Source organism: Dromiciops gliroides, chromosome 4 (assembly GCF_019393635.1).
Source record: "Dromiciops gliroides isolate mDroGli1 chromosome 4, mDroGli1.pri, whole genome shotgun sequence".
In the NCBI taxonomy this organism is placed as follows: Eukaryota; Metazoa; Chordata; class Mammalia; order Microbiotheria; family Microbiotheriidae; genus Dromiciops; species Dromiciops gliroides.
Window position 1 is genome coordinate 354,515,149 of NC_057864.1, and position 22,351 is coordinate 354,537,499.

General features: G+C 36.8%; 1 protein-coding gene across 1 annotated transcript; it reads left to right on the forward strand.

Annotated features, from left to right (window-relative positions):
• Positions 1 to 1,922: 1,922 nt before the first annotated feature.
• On the forward strand, positions 1,923 to 20,057 carry GJA1 (gap junction protein alpha 1). Its single transcript, XM_044004724.1, is given in 4 exon segments — positions 1,923 to 2,135; positions 18,280 to 18,701; positions 18,704 to 18,865; positions 18,868 to 20,057. Coding segments are annotated over 3 exon segments (1,146 nt in total). The 5' UTR covers positions 1,923 to 2,135; positions 18,280 to 18,295; the 3' UTR covers positions 19,446 to 20,057.
• The last annotated feature ends 2,294 nt before the right edge of the window (positions 20,058 to 22,351 follow it).

The following is a 22,351-nucleotide window of genomic DNA, read 5'->3' on the forward strand; positions in this document are numbered from 1 at the left end:
TAAGTTATATTAGGATAAATATGGCAGATTATATCTGATGATAAAGGAGTTGAAATATTTAGGACCTTAAGAGTTGCATTGGATTGGATGTATTTGAAGAGTTGAAATGTTTGGGACCTTAAGGTTCCAATGGATTTCTGTATTTGAAGAGTATTTCTAGTCAGTCATTATGGGAGTTGTGCCTTGAAAGTTTAACTAGTCTAGAGTTCCATGAAGAATTGAATAGTTAGGTGGTATTCAAAAAATTTTAAACAACAATGACAAGTGAAAACCTTTTTTAAAAATTTAAGCAACTGATTAATCTGAATAGTGATTCTTTATCAACCAGTTTGACTAAATGCAATTGGTTATCTTTAAACCAATTTGTGTTTGTAGACAATCTTAAAAGAAAATGTTCTTTTTTCTCTTACACTCACATGTGTTCTCTCTCATAATGTTTCATGACTCCTTAAAAAGAGCACTATTAGAATGAGGATAAAATAATATCTTAACAGAAGGGGTCTCCTAAGTTCCACAAGATATTTATGAGTCCATTCAGTGAAAGTAAAGCAATTTGCATCTTTGGTGAAAGGTTACTTTTTTCAAAATACTTATCTCATTTCTCTCTGGTGAGAGAGTTTGGGGAAATGGAGATGAGTGTTCCTAGCACTAGACAAGTTCACACTGCTAATAGATAATGGGCCAAAGAGTGCCATGAGCAGTATCTCCCATCTATACTATCCAGGTAGCATCAAGGAAACGTATTTATGGGGAGGTATACAACCACAGAGCTCTGCTGGAGCAGCTGGGAAGCCCACAAAGGAACTGCCCACACCAGGAGTAAGAGCATCCAACAAAATAACTCTATGTGACTCAGGTAATTATAAAGACTGATGCAGAGTCTTGAATAGTTAGTGCCATGGAAACACTAAAGCGACTCATGAAAATTACGTGCAAGTCTCCACAGTCATTGGGCAAAAGGTTCTTCTGTGATTTTTAAAGAGGGAGTTGGTCTTAAGGAGGGTCTAATGGGTTTGGATGTGAGCCAAAGTTAACCTGACCTTGACCCAACTGGCAACATTAGCACTACAAGTCTCTATTCAATAAAATAACCAAATATGTTTTCTTGCTAAATGCTATTTCATTAAATATCTTGCATTAATGAGGGTGTTGTTTCACTAAAGGTTGCTGAGATTATATTTTAAAACTACAACTCCCCATTGAGACGTGCAGATAAGCTATGTATGCCATGAGGATTTCACAGTCAGCTGAATTTCGAAAAGCTTCCTAAATAAACACACCTTGGTTTTTTGGTTGGCTTCAGAAGGAAATGGCAAAAATCCAGGGTAGGCAGAAGTGGGGACAAAGTTAAGACAGATGTGTTTATTTTGGAAACTTCAGGGTGTCCCCCACTTGCATGTTACTTGTCACTATCCAAGAAAAGAGAAGGGAAGTGTTGCATATAAAGAAGTTACTCTCAGCCACCTTTAGCTTTCCCATTACTTGTTAGTCTCAGGAATCCGGTCTATTTTTTGTTTGTTTGTTTGTTTGTTTAAATCGGCAACTCTTAGTAGTTTATCTATCTGTCTATCTATCAATCATCTATCCATCGACATTTCACAGTTACTCCCCTGTTTTGTTTTAATATAGCAGCTATTGTCTTTTTACTTTCTTGAGCTTCTGATGAAAAGAGAGACCCATAGTTCAGAGCAACTCTAACTCTACTTTTGCTCTGATTTTTAGTGGCAGGACCCCTTTCAAGTTCGTCTATTACTTACCACTTCACTTTACCCTCTACTCTCCTCTCCGCCCCCCTCTACTCCCCCAGTTTGCTGTTGCTCCAGGCTCCTCTTTGGCTGCTCTTCCCCTCTCGCCCCTCCCCTCTCGCCCCTCCCCTTTCTAAGCCCTCCTCCAAGTTTAGTCAGTGGCTTGAAACTTTTAAAAAGCTCTCTGTGCTCCAAGTTACAAAAAGGCTTTTACGAGGTATCAGCACTTTTCTTTCATTAGAGGGAAGGAGGGAGGAAAGGACAAAACGGCAGCAGACTTTTAAACTTTAAATAGACAGGTCTGAGTGCCTGAACTGGCTTTTCCATTTTATTTCAGCCTCCAGAGTTCAATCATTTGCTTGGGCTGCATCACTCCTTTTAAGCAAAAGAGTAAGTTTTAAAGAAAAAACTTTACCTATTATCTTCTTTCTCTATAAGTAAAACTTTTCTAAAGTTTGTAAGTGCTTAAAATTTTCTTATTTAAGTAAAGAACTGCAAATAGTATGGTGAATGGAATGGACTTCCTTTGTTTTGTTCTGGTTTTTTTTTTTTTTTAATTAAGACTTTCGAATATCCTGTTTTCTTTTGAGTTTAAAAAGTTTTGTCAATTAATGCTGCAACAGGTAAAATGTTGTATAGAATCTTCCGCCTGGAATCTGGAAACTGGTAATTGATTTTTTGGGAGGTTTCAGAAAGTACCGTTCGATAAAGTGTAATTTTACTTTGGTTCTTAAAATAATTTAGGTGTGTTGCAGTTGGAGGGAAATGGGGGGAGGGGGGTGCGCGCACTGACAGCATCTTCAAAATTAGAGCTTTGCTGCCCCTGCTTCCTATCTGTTTTCTTCACGTTGTACTTTCATATGGAAATCTTGATTGCTTTAGAATAACCTGGACGGAACTCGCTTCTTAATTAGGCGCATTGTTAAGATATTGCTAACACTGAACCGGTGACTCGCACGTGGTCTCTCCGTGAAATTGTCTCCTTTTCTAAAAATCGGATGGACAGACCGTAGACGGATACATGCAATGTAGAGATTTTCTTTTCTCTCTCTCTCTCTCTCTCTCTCTCTCTCTCTCTCTCGTTTTTGTTTTTTTAAATAACTTTCAATAATGTTACTCTGTGTTTCCAACTCCTACGAGGAGAACTCTCCTACTGAGAGGTTTGAAGAGAAAGCCTCCTGTGCTTTCCCACCACGTTGGCAATTTGTGGGAAAGGAGGTCCTTTCAGTAGACTGGTGGCTGTTTGCTGATTATCTCAACAACCGGGAGAACCGTCTCCTTCGTGTGCCAATCTGTAGTACCCTTAAGTCGTCTCCACAGCTAGAAGAAAGAAAAAGAAAAGGGATTCTTAAACAGCATCTTACAAAGAGTTGCCTTTTCTTAAACCTGAAACAGATTCCAGGACGCTGAAGGGGTTTCCCCATTGTTACTGTTGTCTGAGATCTTGCCAGTAATCAAAGATTCAGCCAATGTAGTCAAAGGGGGTTCAATTAAAAAGTATATATATATATATATATATATACTTTAAATTGACAGACCACATGTTCGGTTATTCAGAAATGCAAAAATGCAAGACTGCTCTGTAAGGATTTTCTCCTTTTCTTTCTTGATCCTAAATCTAAAGCAATTAGTTTAACTCCTTAAAGTAGGTCCTGCTATATGTAGTAAAGAGGCTGAAAAACCAGAAAAAGAAAAAAATAAAACAAACATTTTTTCCAGGCAATTTCCATGTTTGAAAGGAGAACATTAAACAAAAAGATTTTGAGAGAGAAAGGAAAAGAACAAGAAAACTCTTGTGAGTAGTGACCTGTGTCTCAGACTCGTGTGTGTGTGTGTGTGTGTGTGTGTGTGTGTGTGTGTGTGTGGCAAGGATCATGAGTTCTTCCATCTTAACATCTGGACTGCTTAACATACTACGGAACTCCTGAAGATTTGGATTTTGAAATGTTGACTGAATGTTGCCCTCAGAGTCTTCCATAGTAAAAATGTTCCTGCTGACTGACCCATGTCTAGTCACAATAATAATAATGATTTTTTTTAAAAAAATGATCAGTAGGTATGCTGAGGACTAAAGTTTGAAATGCTGGAAGAGAAGGAAATGATAGAGTCAATTAATCTTGTCACTCTCTGTCCTGATAAGCATATGTAGAGTCCTTTCTTCTCTCAATCATGCAGGATATGACCCTTGTGACTAGAAATCAGTACAGGTTAGGTATTATGATAAAACATGCCCAAATAGCTTTTATCTTGAAGGGACTTTAAAACTTTTTTAGGGCTTGTATGAACATCTCTGAGACTGAGGCGAGTGGGAGATCCTGCTTTTATTTTTAAACGAAGGAAGTCAGGTATTACTGAGAGAAAAAAACGAATGTACACTGTTCAAGTGGAACCCAACTGTATCCTGGGATGATTAGATTATACTCTCCTTGGGTGTGTTTAATTAAATTTTGACTGATTTCATATTTGCCTAGCCCTGTAAGAGGTGAATTTTACAACCTTATCTTGTTCTAATAGTCTCTCTCCTATCATGGATCTCCGTTGTATCTATAAGTACATACATATATATGTTTCTTTGTTTCATTCCCTTTGGGGAGAGGTGGCAGTGAGGGTGCAGAGGGATGGTAGGAGACATTTATCTTTACCTTAGCAATTTTAGCATCAAATACAGCTTTGAGTGTGGGAATGAATTTCATCCATTTTGAACCAAGTCTTTAATGATAGAAAAGATAATATTGGTTTAGAAAATTTATGTGAGTTAACCTAATTTCTGATTTATTTGATGTGTGACATTGTTGAGGCGAAAGTCCTATGTAATAGAGCACCCCCCCCCCCACTTCCAAAAACCACCTTTCATTTAACCACTCCCTACAAAAGACAACAAAGACTACTGGATGGACTAAGCTAGAGTATATTAAAGATCATAGACAGAACTAAGAGGGATCTCAGAGTTCACTTAGTCCAACTGTTTCATTTTACAGGTGAAGTGATTCCTTAGTTTGGCCTGAAGGGAGGATTATTTTCTTTAATCAATCTACTTTTTAAGTTTGCCATGACACATACCAGGCACTGTGCTAAGTGTTGGGAATACAAAAACAAAATGAAAATTCTTGCTTTCTAGAAGCTTACAGAGCTTGCGTGTATATGTGTATAATTATAGCTATATAACTATGTACACACACACATATACACATATAGAGAGAGAGACAGAGGCAGACAGTGAGAGACAGAGAAGGAGAGAGAGGGAAAGAGAAACACACACAGAGAGACAGACAAAACTAGCGACAGAGAAAGGCAGAATGTATAAATTCTTAGGGAGACTACATGGTACTAAGGTACTAAGGTACTAAGGATAGTATATATCTGTATCTATATTTATAGATTGCTTCTGAAATAGCAATACACTGATTATTAAACGGTGTACCATGTTGCCAAGCAAGGAGCAATTTTACTTCCCAATTGTAAACATAACTGCCCTTTGCTTTTTTTTGCAAGGGGGTCCGTGTGTGTGTGGGGGGGTGGGGAATGAAAGTAGTTTTCTTATTTTTTCAAAACTATTTTAAAATGTTTCAGGATTTCCTGAAACCTTTTGAAGCTTATTGACAAAGTAACCCCTATTTCCTCATTCCTTCACCTTTCACAGTTGCTTTTCCTTAGATGTTGGGCATCCTTGGGGAAACCCAGGATTAAAAGGGATTGGAGATTTTCTTCAATCATCCAAGAGGATCTGTTCTCTTTTCATGGCTTTTTGACTTGTTTGGTTGTTTAGATCTGCTTTATATTCTGGCATAGACATGTAGGAATGTGGAAAAGGACCAGAGCTCTTGACACATTTCATTCTCTTGACTAGTTGTAGACCATCCACTGTTGTAACATAAAGGTGCTTTATGGGGGAGGGGGGAGTGTATGTTTCTTAGCCTGTGAGGGAGTTAGTAGAAAGGAGAGCAAATGATATATTATATAAATATATATGTGTATATATATATATATATATATAGAGAGAGAGAGAGAGAAATATACACACAGCCCTATCATATGTATATGTGTGTATTACCTCCCTTCCTTTTCTTTCTTCTCTTTCTTTTGTAGTACTTTTCAAAGTCCCATCTGAGCATGAATGGCCATAGTTATGCACACACACATATATGCACATGCTCACACACATATATACCCACACCACTGTTATCAAGTGGAAACAAAAGCAGTCTGTTCATTTTTCAGTTAATATCTATATCACAAATGGATGATGAATCAGTATATCAAACAAATCACCTCAAACTCTCCTTCTTTTCATTAAATTAATGATTATTTTCTGAATGAATTATATAATTTCATGAATTTTTTATTTTGCCTTTTTAAGATAGGTTGTGCTTGTCTTTTTTTTTCTTTTTTCTTTTTTTTTTTTTTTTTAGTGAGGCAATTGGGGTTAAGTGACTTGCCCAGGGTCACACAGCTAGTAAGTGTTAAGTGTCTGAGGCCAGATTTGAACTCAGGTACTCCTGACTCCAGAGCTGGTGCTCTATCCACTGCACCACCTAGCTGCCCCTGTGCTTGTCTTTTATCTTAAAAGGTAATGTTTTGCCTTTCTTTTTATCCACAGTGCCTGTTAAATAATAATTCCTTAGTAAATGCTTCTTGTAATTTTCATTAAACCTATTGTAATAGTCATGAAAGATCTTTACCTATTTTTTCTCTCCTTCATTTTTAAACTTCCTTAGATTTTAAAACTATTTTTGACAAATATGAAACCTGTGATATACTTTTGTCAAAATGCTACCAATGCAACACAAAAGGGTTATTCATTTTCGGTAAGATTGGGTTGACAAAGTGTGAACTATTGAGTGGCAGATTTCCTGTGTAATTTAGGAATTTTCATGGTCTTCCAAATAGGATCACAGATCTGTAGATTTTATAGTTGAAGGTCATCAAAGTCAGCCTTTTTACAGATGAGGCAACTGAGACCCTGAGAGGTTGAGTGGCTCCCCCCCCCCACCCCCAAAGCCAGTAAGTAGCAAGTTGAGTTGAATTGCTGTTCTTCATTGTTTCTTCGATACATCCTGTACAGATATTTGTGCCAGGTATTCCATGGTAATTCATTTACAGAAACCATTGTCTCACCTTTTCTTTTAGTGTTTATCTCTAATCAAGAATTTCCTAGTGTAACAAGATTGTACAGTTAAAGGTAACACATAAGTGTCTTTAAAAAAAAAAAGAAAAGAAAACTGTTAATCTACCACCACAAGAAAAACTCTATAGTTCAGAGATTCTCAACCATTTTTTGTGTCATGAATCCCATGGCAATCTTGTGAAGCTTATGTACCCTTTCTCAGAATAATGTTTTTAAATGAATGAATGGGGATTACAAATTAAAACTATTATATTGTTGCCAAAATATTTTTTAAAAAGGTCAAAGGTCCTAGGTTAAGGACTTTTGCTGAAGTCATATTTTTAAAAAATGTTAATTTTTATTTCTTCCTTCCTAAGGAAATGATACTAAAGTTAGAAAAGAAATATTTAGAAGATCTATTCTAAAGAAAGAAGCAAATAGATTGCACCTAATTGGTACATTCATGGGAGTGTTTGGGGTGTGTCAAGATGTCAAAACAATAAGTCAATTCAGTATGGAAAGCATCAGTTATATTTGTGAGAAGCTTAGTATGTTAGAACTAGACAGTATTTAAAAGATCACCTTTGCATAACTTTTCATTTTACAGATGAGAAAACTAAGGCCTAATAAGGTTAAATGACTGTTACAAAGCATGCTAGGGTCACGTAGCTAGTTAGTTACAGGGCTGTCCCTTGAATCTAGGTCTTCTGAACTTCAGTCAGAAGCTCCTTTCACTTCATTAGGCTTGTTGTACAATTTGTAGACAAAACAGTTGATTAAATGTTTCAGGTTTTTTTCCTGACTTCATTTTGAAGGAGAGAAACCACCATTATCCCTCTCCTCCCCCCTTTTCCCTAGCTTTGCTCTTTTGATCATCAGACCAAATAAGAGAATAATTCTTAAGTTACTACTTTATGTGACTATCACCACGGGTGTTGTACCCTTTCCAAGGGGACACAGCAAAACCCTTGCTAGGATCGTGGGGCACTAGAAGGGGAATGACAACTTGTCCACAGCTACTATCTAGGTCCTGAATTTGCCCCATCCATTTTCTTGTTCCCATTACTATTTCTATCCTCCACATAAAGATAACACTATTGGGCCATGTGTAGGTATAGCCTCCATACTTATGTCAAGGTAGACAGTGATTCTTACCTAATTTCTTCCTTGTTTCTTGCAGACATCTAGTGAAGTTTTTGTGGAGGTCAGCACTTCCATTTAAGGAATAGTGAGTGGTAAAGGAATAACTAGCCCCAGTTTCTTTAAGAGATTTTTAAGGTAATTCAGCTGTTAAGAGTAAAATGTAGATCATCAAACTGAGACACTTGCAGAAATGTAAAAGAATTTATTTTAAACCAAAGATCTGTGGGGTTAACCAGGATATCAGGAAATGAAAACTCTAATGAGGGCAAGAATGGGACACAAAGGGAAAGAGACTTACTCAGATGTCACACAGTAAGAAGCAGAGCTAGAATTTGAACCCAGGTCCGCTGATTCCAAATCCAAGGCTTTCTACTAAAACAGGCTTCTTCCACAAACAAGCCTATACAAATTTAAAAGTTTAACAACTGCACATCATTTTAAAGGTTATATAGTTAGCTATAACCTTTTCACCACTATGAGTACATATACAATAAAAAGATAAAAAAATAAGATGAATTTGCAAATATGACATGACAGATTCGGAGCATTATATCCAATTATATTAATGCTCCAGATCTGGAGTTAATTAAAGGCAGTGTACCTATGGCATGAATAATAACACCACTGCTTTCTTAATTGTCCTTTCAACCTGTAATAATATTACTGTCAAATTTAATAGGAATTCAAAGTAGCTGGTGAAACTCCACTGATCTGAATGTTTAAAATCAGTATAAAGTTGGTTAATAAAGCCAAGAAGCTCTTTACTGAAAAGTTTCTTTGAAGTTGGGTTCCATCATCAGCTCAAGTATGTATGTATGTATGTATGTATATATGTATGTATACTTTTGAAACAGCTTTTTAATTAGGCACTTTGATTCAATTCTTAGGATCATAGTTTTTGAGGCAAAGCTGATGTGAGATGTCCTCTAATCTAAACCTGTCCCTTTTCAGATGAGAAAAATGAGGCCCAGAGACAATAACTTGTACAAAGGTATAGCATAGAGTTGGATTTCAGCCTAGTTTCTCTCATGCCAAATCTAGCAAACTATAAACTTTATTTTGCTGCTTCTCCCATATTCAGTTCAATAGGGAGTGATGGTCCCAGCCTCAAAAAATTGACTTTCTGCTAGGGATATTAAGATGTATGCATATAACTATAAAAGTAGGTAATAATTGGGAGTGAGGAGAAGCTCAGATGTGTGTGTGTGTGTGTGTGTGTGTGTGTGTGTGTGTATGCATGAAAATTTGATGAGGAGGATAAGGAAACACCACAGAGAGGAGGGAGACTGAGATTGTTGAAAAATAATGGACAGTTTGATTTCATATACAAAAAACATGACTTATCATGTAACATAAAAGTCACTTCTACTGAAATAGGTTCCAGTGTACTTGGAGATCACTATGCTATTATAGTTGAGTCCCTAAGTTCAGAGAAATTTTTCTTATACTGATACCTGTTGATAAGTAGATACCAGATCCCAAGTTTAGCAGCAAACCTATAGAGACTGGTAAAGTCCTTATGTTTCATTGTGCATCATTGCAGATGGAAACTTGTTTTTCCATTCATTTTTTAAATTTGTTGTTGTTCAGTCATTTCAGCCACGTCCAACTCTGTGCCCCATGTCAGGTTTTCTTGGCAGAGATAATGGTTTGCCATTTCCTTCTCCAGCTCATTTTATAGGTGAGGAACTGACGCAGAGAGGGTTAAGTGACTCGCCCAGGGTTACACAGCTAGTATGTGTCTGAGTCTGGATTTGAACTCAGGAAAATAAGTTTTCCTGACTCCAGGCCCAGTGCTCTGTCCACTGTGCCACCTGGCTGCTCCTCATTTTCTAATATAACTCAGTTAATTGTGTGTGTGTAGAGTTATAAACAGTAGATAAAAGAAAACATTTGAGTTATTTGCTCAATGTCTTTTAAGTATAGACATGGCCCACAGTCTTTTAACCATTGTCTTTTAGAAACAATTTGATGTAGGATTAGGGAATTATGACATTGAAAGAAGAATTTTGGGGATATGATTTTTAGTTCTCTCATGGCAAATGTCCTTGTACTATAAACCTTTTGTGTTTAGGTTGGTTTGTTTGGTTTGGTTTGGTTTTTCTAAAGGTTACGGATGATCCTCCCTTGCTTTTCCTGATGAACCCATTCTGTAATCTAGGAATCTAACTTCTGGAAATTTTTCCTTCTATCTTGCCACATTCAGTTGTTAACTGTTTCAAATAATAAAAAGTTAGAACTGGAAGAGGCCTTAAGAGAAAGGAAAAAAATGTAATAAGTTTGTTTTCCTTGAAATTTGATTAAGTTGGGGCAGCTAGGTGGCACAGTGGATAAAGAACTGGCCCTGATTTCAGGAGGACCTGATTTCAAATCTGTCCTCAGACACTTGACACTTATTAGCTGTGTGTGACCCTGGGCAAGTCACTTAACCCTCTTTGCCTACACACACACACACACACACACACACACACACACACACACACACACACACACACACACACAGAGGGAAGCAGCTAGTTGGTACATTGGATAGAGTGCCAGACGTGGAGTCAGAAAAACTCATCTTTCTGAATTTAAATCTGGTCTCAGACACTTACTAGTGGTGTGACCCTGGACAAGTCACTTAACCCTCATTCCCCTGATCAAAGAAAAAAAAAAGATATTTGATTAAGTCCCATAAACCCTACCACAACCCCTCACCAATTTGACTTGAGACCCAAAGAGGTGAAAATGACTTAAGACCATAGATTTAGAACGGGAAAGGACCTCAGAGACTCTCTAGTTCAACCTACCCCCCTTTCTTTTTTTATAGGTAAGAAAACTAAGGCCCAGAGAGGTAAAGTAACTTGCCCAACATCACACAGAATTTGAACTCAATTCCTCTGACTCCAGAGCACATAAGCTTTTCACTGCATCATGCTGTAGGTTCATATAGCCAATTAGTGGAACTCCCAATCAATGCTCTTACCATTATATTAAACCTATCCATCTTAAGTATTTACCTCTTATATTTTAAATGCATTTTAAACACAAATGAGCCGCTATTAATCTATTTTCATCCTAAGAAGGCATTGCTTTATCCCCCCCCCCCAAAAAAAAATCATGATTACTTTGACAGCTAGCTTAAATCGTATTTTTAATGAGAAACTATCTGACTGAAGTTAGAAATTACTTTTCGGTTTGAGTGAATATAGTAACACTTACTACTGACATCAGAAGCCTGATTCTGGCATTGGCATTGGCTCTGCCTGAGGTTATTGGCTCAAAAACATAGGTCCAGAAGCATGATTTGTCTTTTAGGCTGGTCTCTGGCAAAGAAGTAGGCAAAATAATTTCAGGTTCAAGCTTTGTTTTCAAGATGTTTGTATTCTTAATAAAAGCACTTAGAATTCTTGTGACTTGGCAGAGGAGGAGAGGGCTAATGGAGAAAGGAAAAGTGGAACACCTTGAAAGAAAGAGCTTCACAATCAAAATATGAAGAGTATAGCTGTTTTGGGAAGAAAGAGATTCACTTTCAAAATACAGACTATAGCTGCTTTGGGAACCCTGTTCTCTTCCTGCAAACCTCTTCACCCTTTGACCTCTTTTGGACCTTTCTCCACTCTTTACAAGGATTTTGAATATGTTCAGTGGAAAAAAAAAGGAACCCTTGGGATCATAGTTTGTCTACTTTGGGGCTTGCTTCTATCTTTAAGGGGACAAAGAATGTAAAAGTTTAGGCTTGGAGCTTTTGGTGTCTGTATTTTTTATAGGTTAACATTTATGAGGGTGAAAGGTAACCTAACAAATGTGTACCAAAAGAATTCATTTAACTCTAGCAATTGAACATTTGGCTCCTACAAAGAGTTTGCTTACACCAGTCAATTCCAGGATCCATTCCACAAATATAGCCCTGGTTAAGGAGCTAGAAAGCTAAACATCACATTCCCATCTCTGATTCTAACTTCCTGTATAATTAGGTAAGTCATCTTCTCTGTGCTTTGGTCACACCTGCGTAAAATAAAGATTTTATCTGTCACCTACTGGTGACTTAATGATATATGGTCTATAAAAGAACTTTGTCAAATAATTTTAGAGTTTAAAAGTATATTTTCAAGAAAGGCTTAGAGTAAGGAAGATGCTATCAGGCAGACAAACTTCAACATGATTAATCTATACAAACAGTGAAAAGTGAGTTATGATAGAAGGATGCAGTGTTTAGGAGTTAACTTTTGCTGATTTTGTTACCTTTACTGGTGAGTCACATGGATTAAAATCCATTGCTTTCAAAATTTTTGATGGTCTCTTAGATAGTGATAATGATAGGTGTGTGCATGTTACAGGAAACTAGGTGATCATCCTGATAAATAAGATCTCATCACTAAATTATATTATTCCTCTGAGTATGCATAACTCATTAATTCAAGTAGAAGTTATTTGGTACAAAACTATTATTGTGCATATTTTGTTTGTTGATATAACTTTAAGGAAATTGCTAGCCAGAGAACTGATCAAACAATGAATTCATTTCCCCTGGCACTATTGGGACTTTTGTAGAGCAACAGAACTAAATAGGAAGGAGCATTTAAAATGTGGTCCTATTGTGTTCTTCCATACTAGAGTAATGTGAACAAATGATTCCATGATTATTTAAAAGGCCCTCTAGACTTTTCATTTGATGTAATCTCTGTAGCTATTTGCTATAAGCATCTTCGAAAACTTATTAAGCTTTGAATAATGATATAAAACTCTGGCTAGCTAAAATTATTACTTAGAAACTTCCTAATCACGTACAAAATCTGTCCTTAAACTTTTTTTTCATTGAATGATTATGGTGCAATATATGGAAGCATTTGGTAATCATTCAAAGTTTACAAATTTACCTCATTGGATGTTTTCCTGAAAATTTGAAGTCAATCATCCAAGACTGCTATTCTTCTGAGCAAAAGCAGATGGCACTGACAAAAATTGCAAATCTTTGGGAATAGAATTAGGGCCAATTTACACATCATCACACAGAAACTCACTGCTGTCTACTGACATAGGTCCAAAAATCCTTTTCTGTTCATATTAATGTAGTCAATTTTGTTTCTTAATTCATAACCTATTTTCTTTTCAATAGATAATTGATTTTTTTTTCTCTACAATATCTGACCATCAAGGCAAAGTTCTTCCTCCTTGTCTTCCATTGTCCCCTTGGATACTTGCCCTTTTATTTCTTTCATCACAATATTTCTTGACTCTTTTCTTTTCCAGATAAAACTATCCACTGTCCTTTATGTTTGCCTACAACGTCCAGTGCTATCCTCCTAAATCCATTTCAGTGTCCAAACTTCCTCTCCTCTCAGAATCAAACAGACATAAGTGTGTCCATGGAAATTAAAAGAATTAAAGTACCCTCTCATATAGGGGGAGCTTTGGCCCATTCTCTCTCATCCTAGTTTCTTTTTTTGGTGATAGCCTGCAGGCCTTTAGTACAGACTGCCCTTTGAAAAACTGTAAATGTTAAGTGGAAGATCTATCAGAGCTATACACAGCAGCTTCCTTGTTCTAGCTTCTTCCTTGTTCTATCCAGGAAACCCCAAGACAAGTGCCTATTCTGGGTTGTATGGCACATGTATCCATAAGGTACAGTTTTAATTTCCTTAAAGAGGGTGAGGGGGGAAGAGCATTTGTCACTCTAGTCATGGTAGAACAATGAACATCATTAGATCTGAAGAGATGGGGCAAGAAGAATTGAGTTTATTGTTCACTTATAAATAGAAACTTTTTTTGGACCTTTCATCAAAATTCTTATGATTATGAACAAATGTCTAAATCACCTAATCCCAGTTCAGTAGTATTCCTATGTCATATAGTGAGAATTAGAAGGGACATTAAAGGTCATCTAGTTGAATCCACTAATTTTATGGACAAGGAAACAGAGGTTAAGTGACACCCAAGGCAACATAAAATATTAAATATCAGATCTGAATTTTGACTGAATCCCATTCCTTTTACCCTGGTAGTTTCTCACTGCTTTTAGCCTTTATCAAACTGAAGGTAACTTCTTTGAAGATAGTTGTGTGTTTTTTTAATGTGTATCCTAAATATAAAGCCTATATGAGGAGCTTAATCTTTGCTGAGTTTAGTTATTAATACATTAGTAAGGCCCCTGGAAATTCATTTTGATTTTAAATATTGTAGTTTTCTTTTGACACTTTACCATCCTCACCCAAATCCTTTAGTTATTCCCCTCTATTATTAATTTGACTATATTTTCTCTTCCGGTCTCTGACCTATCATATTGTCCTCTTTCCTTACATTTGTTAATTTTTTTGGGGGGTGGCAGGGCAATGAGGGTTAAGTGACTTGCCCAGGGTCACACAGCTAGTAAGTGTCAAGTGTCTGAAGTCAGATTTGAACTCAGGTCCTCCTGAATCCAGGGCTGATGTTTTATCCACTACGCCACAAGGCTGCCCCCCCCAAATAATATTTTTTTTGACTAGATTGAAACAATTGTTCCTTCATAATCTACCCAACTTTAATTCTCATCTTGTCTACATGACTCTCTCTTTTAGGACAACAGTGAATGATAGAAAGAGCAAAAGATTAGATGTCTAGATGTCACTCCTTTTCATTGAATTGCTTAAAATAGTTGTAAGAGTAATCCTGGGCCTGTATGCCAAATAAGGTATTCTATTTCCCACCTGCTTTTCCTCAGTTTTACCTCGGTTCTTGTGTTCTCTAGCTTAAAGCTTCTTAAACTGTGGGTCACAACTCCATATGGGGCTGTGTCATTAAATGTGGGGGTTGTGAAAAATTTGGCAACAGGAAAAGATTATGTATGCCTATTTTATATACCTGTATATTGGGTGTCACCAAAAAAAAATTGTCAGGCTAAAAGGGGTCACGAGTGGAAAACGTTTAAGAAGCCCTGCTCTAGCTGATAGCTTTTTGTTTGGCAAGGCTGTTGGTGTCTGGCCTACTGGAGTCTGATTCAGAGTATCAAAGATCATAGATTCAGAACTGGAACAAGCCCCATATATAATCCAGCATAATTTACTCATTTTAGAAATGAGAAAACCAAAGCTCAGAAAAGTTAAAATACCTTGCCAGTGGTCACATACCTAATTAGTGCCAGGTCTTTGCTGTGGGTTTGATTATCTATCTACATACTAGTTCCATTTTCCCTCAGTCCCTGGTGAAAAGAATTAAGGGGATGAGACAGGAACCTTAACTATACATTCTCCTCCTCCCCATGCCTCATTACAGCCTGTTGGTATGAGACCTTATGCCTCCTTCCACTCACCTTAGATTTGATGGTGATGGATCATGGCCTTTCCTTTATTCTCCATGGCTCCCAAGTAAGAAAGCTTCATCCCTCTCTAGGCTTCAAAGCTTTCTCCTCCTTGATCTTCAGGCCTTCAGTGTTTTCTTCATCATCCTTCTGGATATTTAAATAATTGGTTAGTAGTCCCTGGCACTCATTCTCCTTCCCTATACCCACTTTTCCCTCTTGATCTACTTAAAGCATAGTCATAGTGTAACCTCTCATTCTGCCTTTCATGATTTTTGACTCTTCCTCCAGTTGCCCTAGACTATTATCATGCTTTGGGACAAAAAGACCACAAGATTAGGTCTACCATGGCTCCTTCATTGAGCTGAGATTTCCCATTACTACTCTTAGCATGGTTTCTTTCCAAACTGATGACGTTCTTGATCCAACCTTTTTACTATTTATTGGAATGATTCTACTCACTCATAGTCTAAAGTGAGAGGGCCAACTCCCTCTCATCAGTGCTAGCCAGTGAACACTAAACATGTTTTCTTTCCCTCACTTATTGTCTCTAACCACTTTTTTGCAGTTAGTAGCTGCATGTGAATCATTTGCTCCCCTCTTTCACCTACACCTTTCCTTTTAGTGGAATGGTTCACTAAGATTCAAGGTTAGAAGGAGGGGGGAGCAACATTCAAACTGATAGGACATATTAACAGAACATACTCCTGTTGTTCCCACCCCTAAAGGCAGGGCTGGCACAACAGATGGTGATGTATTTTATATGTGAGCTGTCTTTAAGAATGTTACGAATCACATCTGTCACAACAAGTGTACTTAAAAATGTTAATTGCCCAGAAAAAGAGAGAGAAAAGGCAGAATCTAGTGTTTTTGTGGGAAAATGAATCTAAAGTTAATCCTTTTACTACTACTTCTTCCCACTTAAGTGCTCAAATCACATCTTTTTCCATTTAGTAAAACATGGCATACAAGAAGTATATTCTTTTATAGCGGTTATACACAAATGCGTCAAACTGGAACACTTCATTGGATTTTCTTCCTTTCTGGTCAAAGAAAAGCCATCTGTGCCACATTATTGACACTACTTAGCCAATAAAAATGAGATAGACATTAGAAGTACTGTATATATAATTCACAGTGTGCTTAGAGTTCCCTGGTAAGGCCATAGTGATATGATGTATATGTGTATGTGTATGTGTATGTGTATGTGTATGTGTATGTGTATGTGTATGTATATGTATATGTATATATGTATGCATATATATGTATACATATGATATATAGAAGTATATAAAATTATACTTCACATGACGTGTGTCTCTGTATGTATATATATGTGTGTATGTACATATATATACATAGAAACACACACACATATATATATTCTCTCTCTCTCTCTATATATATATATATATATACACACACACACACACACACACACACACACACACACACACAGAAAAGCAGCCTTGTAGTATGGTAGAAAGATATTTTATTTGGAGTTGAGGCATCTAAATTTGAATCCAAGCTCTGCTACTAACATTAACTTACATTAACATTACTTACTTATAACATTAATCAAGTACAAGTCTGTATGTCATTTCTCTCACTTGTTAGGTGAGAGAGTTACTGCTCTTTAAATCCTATGAGACGTGGGTCAAGAAATATTTGTCTCTATGTTTTGATACCAATCTATAGAATAGTACTAGCCAGCTTTGTACTTGGGCCCTCATAAATCATAACAAATAAACACTACCTTCATTTATCAAATTGATAAAATTAAACACAGCACAAACAGCTTTTCAAGTCACATGGCAAATGGTAGAACTAGTGATATACCTTATTACTAAAATATTATAAAGATTTTTAAAAAGTTATAAACTGTGTCTGCTGCTGTTTTATAGTCATTTCAGTTATGTCTGACTTTTTATGACCCCATTTAAGTTTTTCTCAGCAAAGACATGCAGGAGATTTGCCATTTCCTTCTCCAGCTCATTTTACATATGAGGAAACTGTGGCAAACATGGCTAAGTGACTTGCCTAGGATCACATAGCTATTAAGTTTCTGAGGTCAAATTTGAACTCAGGCCTTCCTAACTCTAGTCCCACCATTATCGATTGTGCCACCAAGCTGCCATAATATAAATATCTGTTACTTAAGGTAGTGAGTTTGATAGAATGCTGGATATGGAGTTGGGCAGATCTGAGTTTAGATATAACCTCAAGATATTAGCTGTGTGACCCTGAGCAAGTCGTTTAATCTCTCCCTGTTCAGTTTCCTCATATACAAATGGGGGTGATAATAAAAGTACCAGGTGGGGCAGCTAGGTGGTGCAGTGGATAGAGTACAGCCCAGAGTCAGGAGGACCTGAGTTCAAATCTGGCCTCAGACACTTGACACTTACTAGCTGTGTGACCCAGGGCAAGTCTCTTAACCCCAATTGCCTCACAAAAATAATAATAACATAATACCACCAACTTCCCAGGGTTGTTATAAGGGTAAATGAGATACCATTTGTCAAGCATTTTGCAAACCTTAAAACATTTTATAAGGGCTAGCTAGTGTTATTATTATTATTTAAATATATTAATTTCAGTAATAAATTGTCATAGTTTTTTTTTTTTTCCCCAGAGGCAGAATGACATTAGATAGACTCCCTTGCACCTAAGTCCTGACTTGAAGACTTGCCTATGACACATATAGGTTGTATGACTGATTAAATTCCTTAAATTCTCAGTGTCCAGGTAATAAAGACCATAAGTTGCAGGTAGTGGATCCATTTTATTAGAGGAGCTTTCATGCTTTCCTGTCTTTAGTAAAACCATTTCCTCTTTTAAAATGTGATGTGAGAATATTTTATACTTTGGGGAGGAAGAATAGTAGAAGATTTGAAATGAACTTTTCTATAGCTTCCATGATCTTTGATTATATTTTTACATAATTTTTTTCTGTCTCTAAACAGCTATAATTAAATGAGTAATTTAACAAAAAATGATTGATTTTTTGTTTTGTTTTTGTTTTGTTTTAGACAGCATTCAGGTAACATGGGGGATTGGAGATGCCTTAGGCAAATCCTGGACAAAGTTCAAGCCTATTCTACAGCTGGAGGGAAGGTGTGGCTCTCTGTCCTCTTCATTTTCCGAATCTTGCTATTGGGAACTGCAGTTGAATCAGCCTGGGGTGATGAACAGTCTGCTTTTCGATGCAATACTCAGCAACCAGGTTGTGAAAATGTATGTTACGACAAGTCCTTTCCAATCTCTCACGTGCGTTTTTTGGGTCCGGCAAATGCATCTTTGTGGTCTGTGCCAACCCTTTTGTACCTGGCTCATGTGTTCTATGTGATGCGTAAAGAAGAGAAGCTGAACACGAAAGAGGAAGAGCTAAAAGTTGCCCAAACTGATGGTTGCCAATGTGATATGCACCTGAAGCAAATTGAAATAAAGAAATTCAATATGGAAATGAAGAACACGGCAAAGTGAAAATGCGTGGAGGGTTGCTCCGTACCTACATTATCAGCATCCTTTTTAAGTCTGTCTTTGAGGTGGCCTTCCTGTTGATTCAATGGTACATCTATGGTTTCAGCTTGAATGCAGTCTATACTTGCAAGAGGGATCCTGCCCTCATCAAGTGGATTGCTTCCTCTCCCGTCCCACAGAGAAAACCATCTTCATCATCTTCATGTTGGTTGTGTCTTTGGTATCCCTTGCCTTAAATATCATTGAATTATTCTATGTGTTCTTTAAGGGTGTCAAGGATCGTGTGAAGGGAAAAAGTGACCCTTACCATGCTACCACTGGTCCCCTGAGTCCCAACAAAGAGTGTGGATCTCCCAAATATGCTTATTTCAATGGCTGTTCTTCCCCAACTGCCCCCTTGTCACCCATGTCTCCTCCAGGGTACAAGCTTGTTACTGGAGATCGCAATAATTCTTCTTGCCGTAACTACAATAAGCAAGCCAGTGAGCAAAACTGGGCCAACTATAGTGCTGAGCAGAATAGAATGGGACAGGCTGGAAGCACCATCTCCAATTCCCATGCCCAGCCTTTTGATTTTCCAGATGATAACCAGAATTCAAAAAAACTAGCAGCTGGCCATGAGCTACAACCACTTGCCATTGTGGACCAAAGGCCTTCCAGTAGAGCCAGCAGCAGGGCCAGCAGCCGACCTCGGCCTGATGACCTGGAGATCTAACTCTCTCTAACAACAGTATTGGATCAGTAGTGAAAATGGTGCATCTGGATGTGCATCCTAGGTGTTAATTTTGTTCCAGTGGAGGTGGTACTTAATAGCCTCAGGCAGGAGGCTTGACAAACACAAAGACTTTAAAATACTTGGGTTCTTTTTTGGGAATGGGAGGGAGGATGAGAGAGGCACACTGTATTAAAGTAGTTGATTCAAAAAATTTAAATACTTAAAAAAATGGGAAAAGATTAGCCAATGCATAGTAGGGTGTTTTTGTTTTTGTTTTTGTTTTTTTCTCCCTAGAAAGGTTTTATATATGTGAGTGTGTTGGTAAAGTGTTGGTTGCTAAATAATTTTCTGTTTAACTAAGAAATCACTTTTGTCAGGATAAAATGCTGCCTGAAAATGATGTTGTTCTTTTGAACAAGTTAAAGATGTAGGATTGTCCTTTATTGTTTCCCTGTCAGACATTCCATTGTTAAAATTTTGCACTTTGAAGTAAGCTTCTTAGGACTGATCCTCTGGGTTCCAATGATTTGAAACCATAAAACCTATGTCCTTTGAATCAACTAAAATTTCAGGACAAGGCCCACTAAAAAGATCATTTTTCATATATACATATATTTGAATGCTTTTCAGCAGGTAAAAATTTTCCATGTTGGACATATATTAGATGGGGTTTTTTTTATATCCATTTTTTTTCACTACCATCACATATAAATCCTCATTTCTAAATCACTTTTCACATCTTCTCTTCTATGAACATTCTTAAAACAGTTTGGCTACCACTTGCAAATTTACGAGTTGGAGTCAGGGAGTCAAAACCATGTTTAATTTTGGGAAAATCACGTGGTCTCTGTATGTGTGTACATGTATGTGGTGTTAGAGTGCATTTGATATCCTGTATATTGATTGGACAGGCATATACAGTGTGAAATCACAAGCACAGGCAGAAAAATTATGCACACACAGCATGCTCCGAATTGAACTTTTCTCATGGATTTTGTGGTGTGGGCCAATATGGTGTTTACATTATATAATTCCTGCTGTGCAAGAAAAGCACACTTTAGTCTTTTTTTAAATTCTAAAACACTTTTTTTTCCATGTATCCTATTATGGATACTTGTTTTGTTAATTAATTTTTTTTAACGTAGCAGTGACACTATTGAGGGCATGAATGATTTTCTTTTTCTGAAATGTAATCATTGATGCTTGAACAATAGAACCTTTAGTACTGTAAACAAGCTTTAGTCATTAATGTGAGAATCTTAGAAGAAATGCTTAGAGCTGGACTATTACATGTGTCTACATGAATTTTGCAGTAACTGGTTTTTTTTGGTTTTACCTTACTCCATGCATACAGCTGAAAAGGATTAGCTGTCATTGTGCATCGTTTCTGAGGTTGACAGTTCAATCTCTAGGGGATTTCAGAAATTTTGACTTTGCACTTATATTTTGCTTGGAATTCAATAGAGCCCAGAAGAAGTTTTGAAAAGTAAACAAGAAACTAATTTATTTGAAATATATGCCAGAGAGATCAACCAGTTTCTTCAAATGCATTGCTTTTTCTTTTTTAGTTTATCACAATCAAACAGGGGGAAATATTGGCATAGTTTTCATTTTGTTGCACAACATACTATAAAAAACAGTTTTGTACAATCCAACAGACTAATCTGTTTGACATTCCATGTTAAACTACGTCATGGTCAGCTTCATTGCATGTAGTAGATCTGGTCCATCAGATTCTATTTCCAGGAGTGCTCTTCTAGTCAATAAAGTTTTAATTTAGTATAAAACTGGCTCCGTCATCTTGTGTGTGTGTTTCTTTTACTTTTTCTTTAATTTTATATTATTATTAGTATTTTAGCATTTTAGGGCCCCATGTCCACTGTATTATTTCAAAGTTGTACATAGGATCATATTGCCATTCAAATTCTGTTTTATATATTCAAAATTCTAGGGCATATATACCTAAACATATTTTATTTAAACTAAAATTTAATAAGCTATCTTGGTACATGAAAAAAGTTTATTTGTTTTTTAAAGGGATAGAGATTGGACCTGTGATGGTGCTGGGCGTTCTTTGGGGGGAAAATTCTTCTACTAATTCAGGATGGAAACTTCTCTGCAATTTATAATCTTTTTTTTTTTTTTGGTGGGGGGGGTGCCTAGCAATTAGGGATAAGTGACTTGCCCAGGGTCACACAGTTAGTTGCAAGTGTCCTGAGGCCTGAATTTGAACTCAGGTCCTCCTGAATCCAGGGCTGGTGCTTTATTTCACTGCACCACCTAGCTGCCCCTGCAATTCATAATCTTAGAGAGTGGCTAGAGCATTGAGAGACTTAATGTCCTGCCCTGAGTTCTACAGATAGTATGTCAGAAGCAGCACTTACTTCAGCTCAGGTTTTAATAGTTCAGATGCAAGCTCTCCATCTACTATGCCACACTTTTCCTGGAGTTTAAAAAACAAAGGAAACTGAATCAAAAAATATCAAGGCTTTAAAAAGTCACTTTATTAGATAGAAAAGTAATTATTAATATAATTATGATTTTAAAAGAATCTTCATCACAGATTGCAGAGACATTGAGATATTTGCTACAACCTCATTTTATTAGATAGGAATTTAAGTTACAGAGTGATTAGGGACTTGCCCCAAGGTCATAATGGCAAACTAAGGATTTGAACCTATTTTTTCTGACTCCAAATCCAGCACTCATGAGACATGCTAATGTTATTTTCAATGACATTCAGTACTTGATCATTTTAGAATTGATTCACTTTCAGCTTCAAACATGTTTTTCACTCTTTTACAGATTAGGGAGTATGAATGATAAGGATACACGTTTGAAATTCTTCTACCTTCAGATTCATGCATTTATGAGTTGGGAAATTGTATTCATTAATGATTATGTTT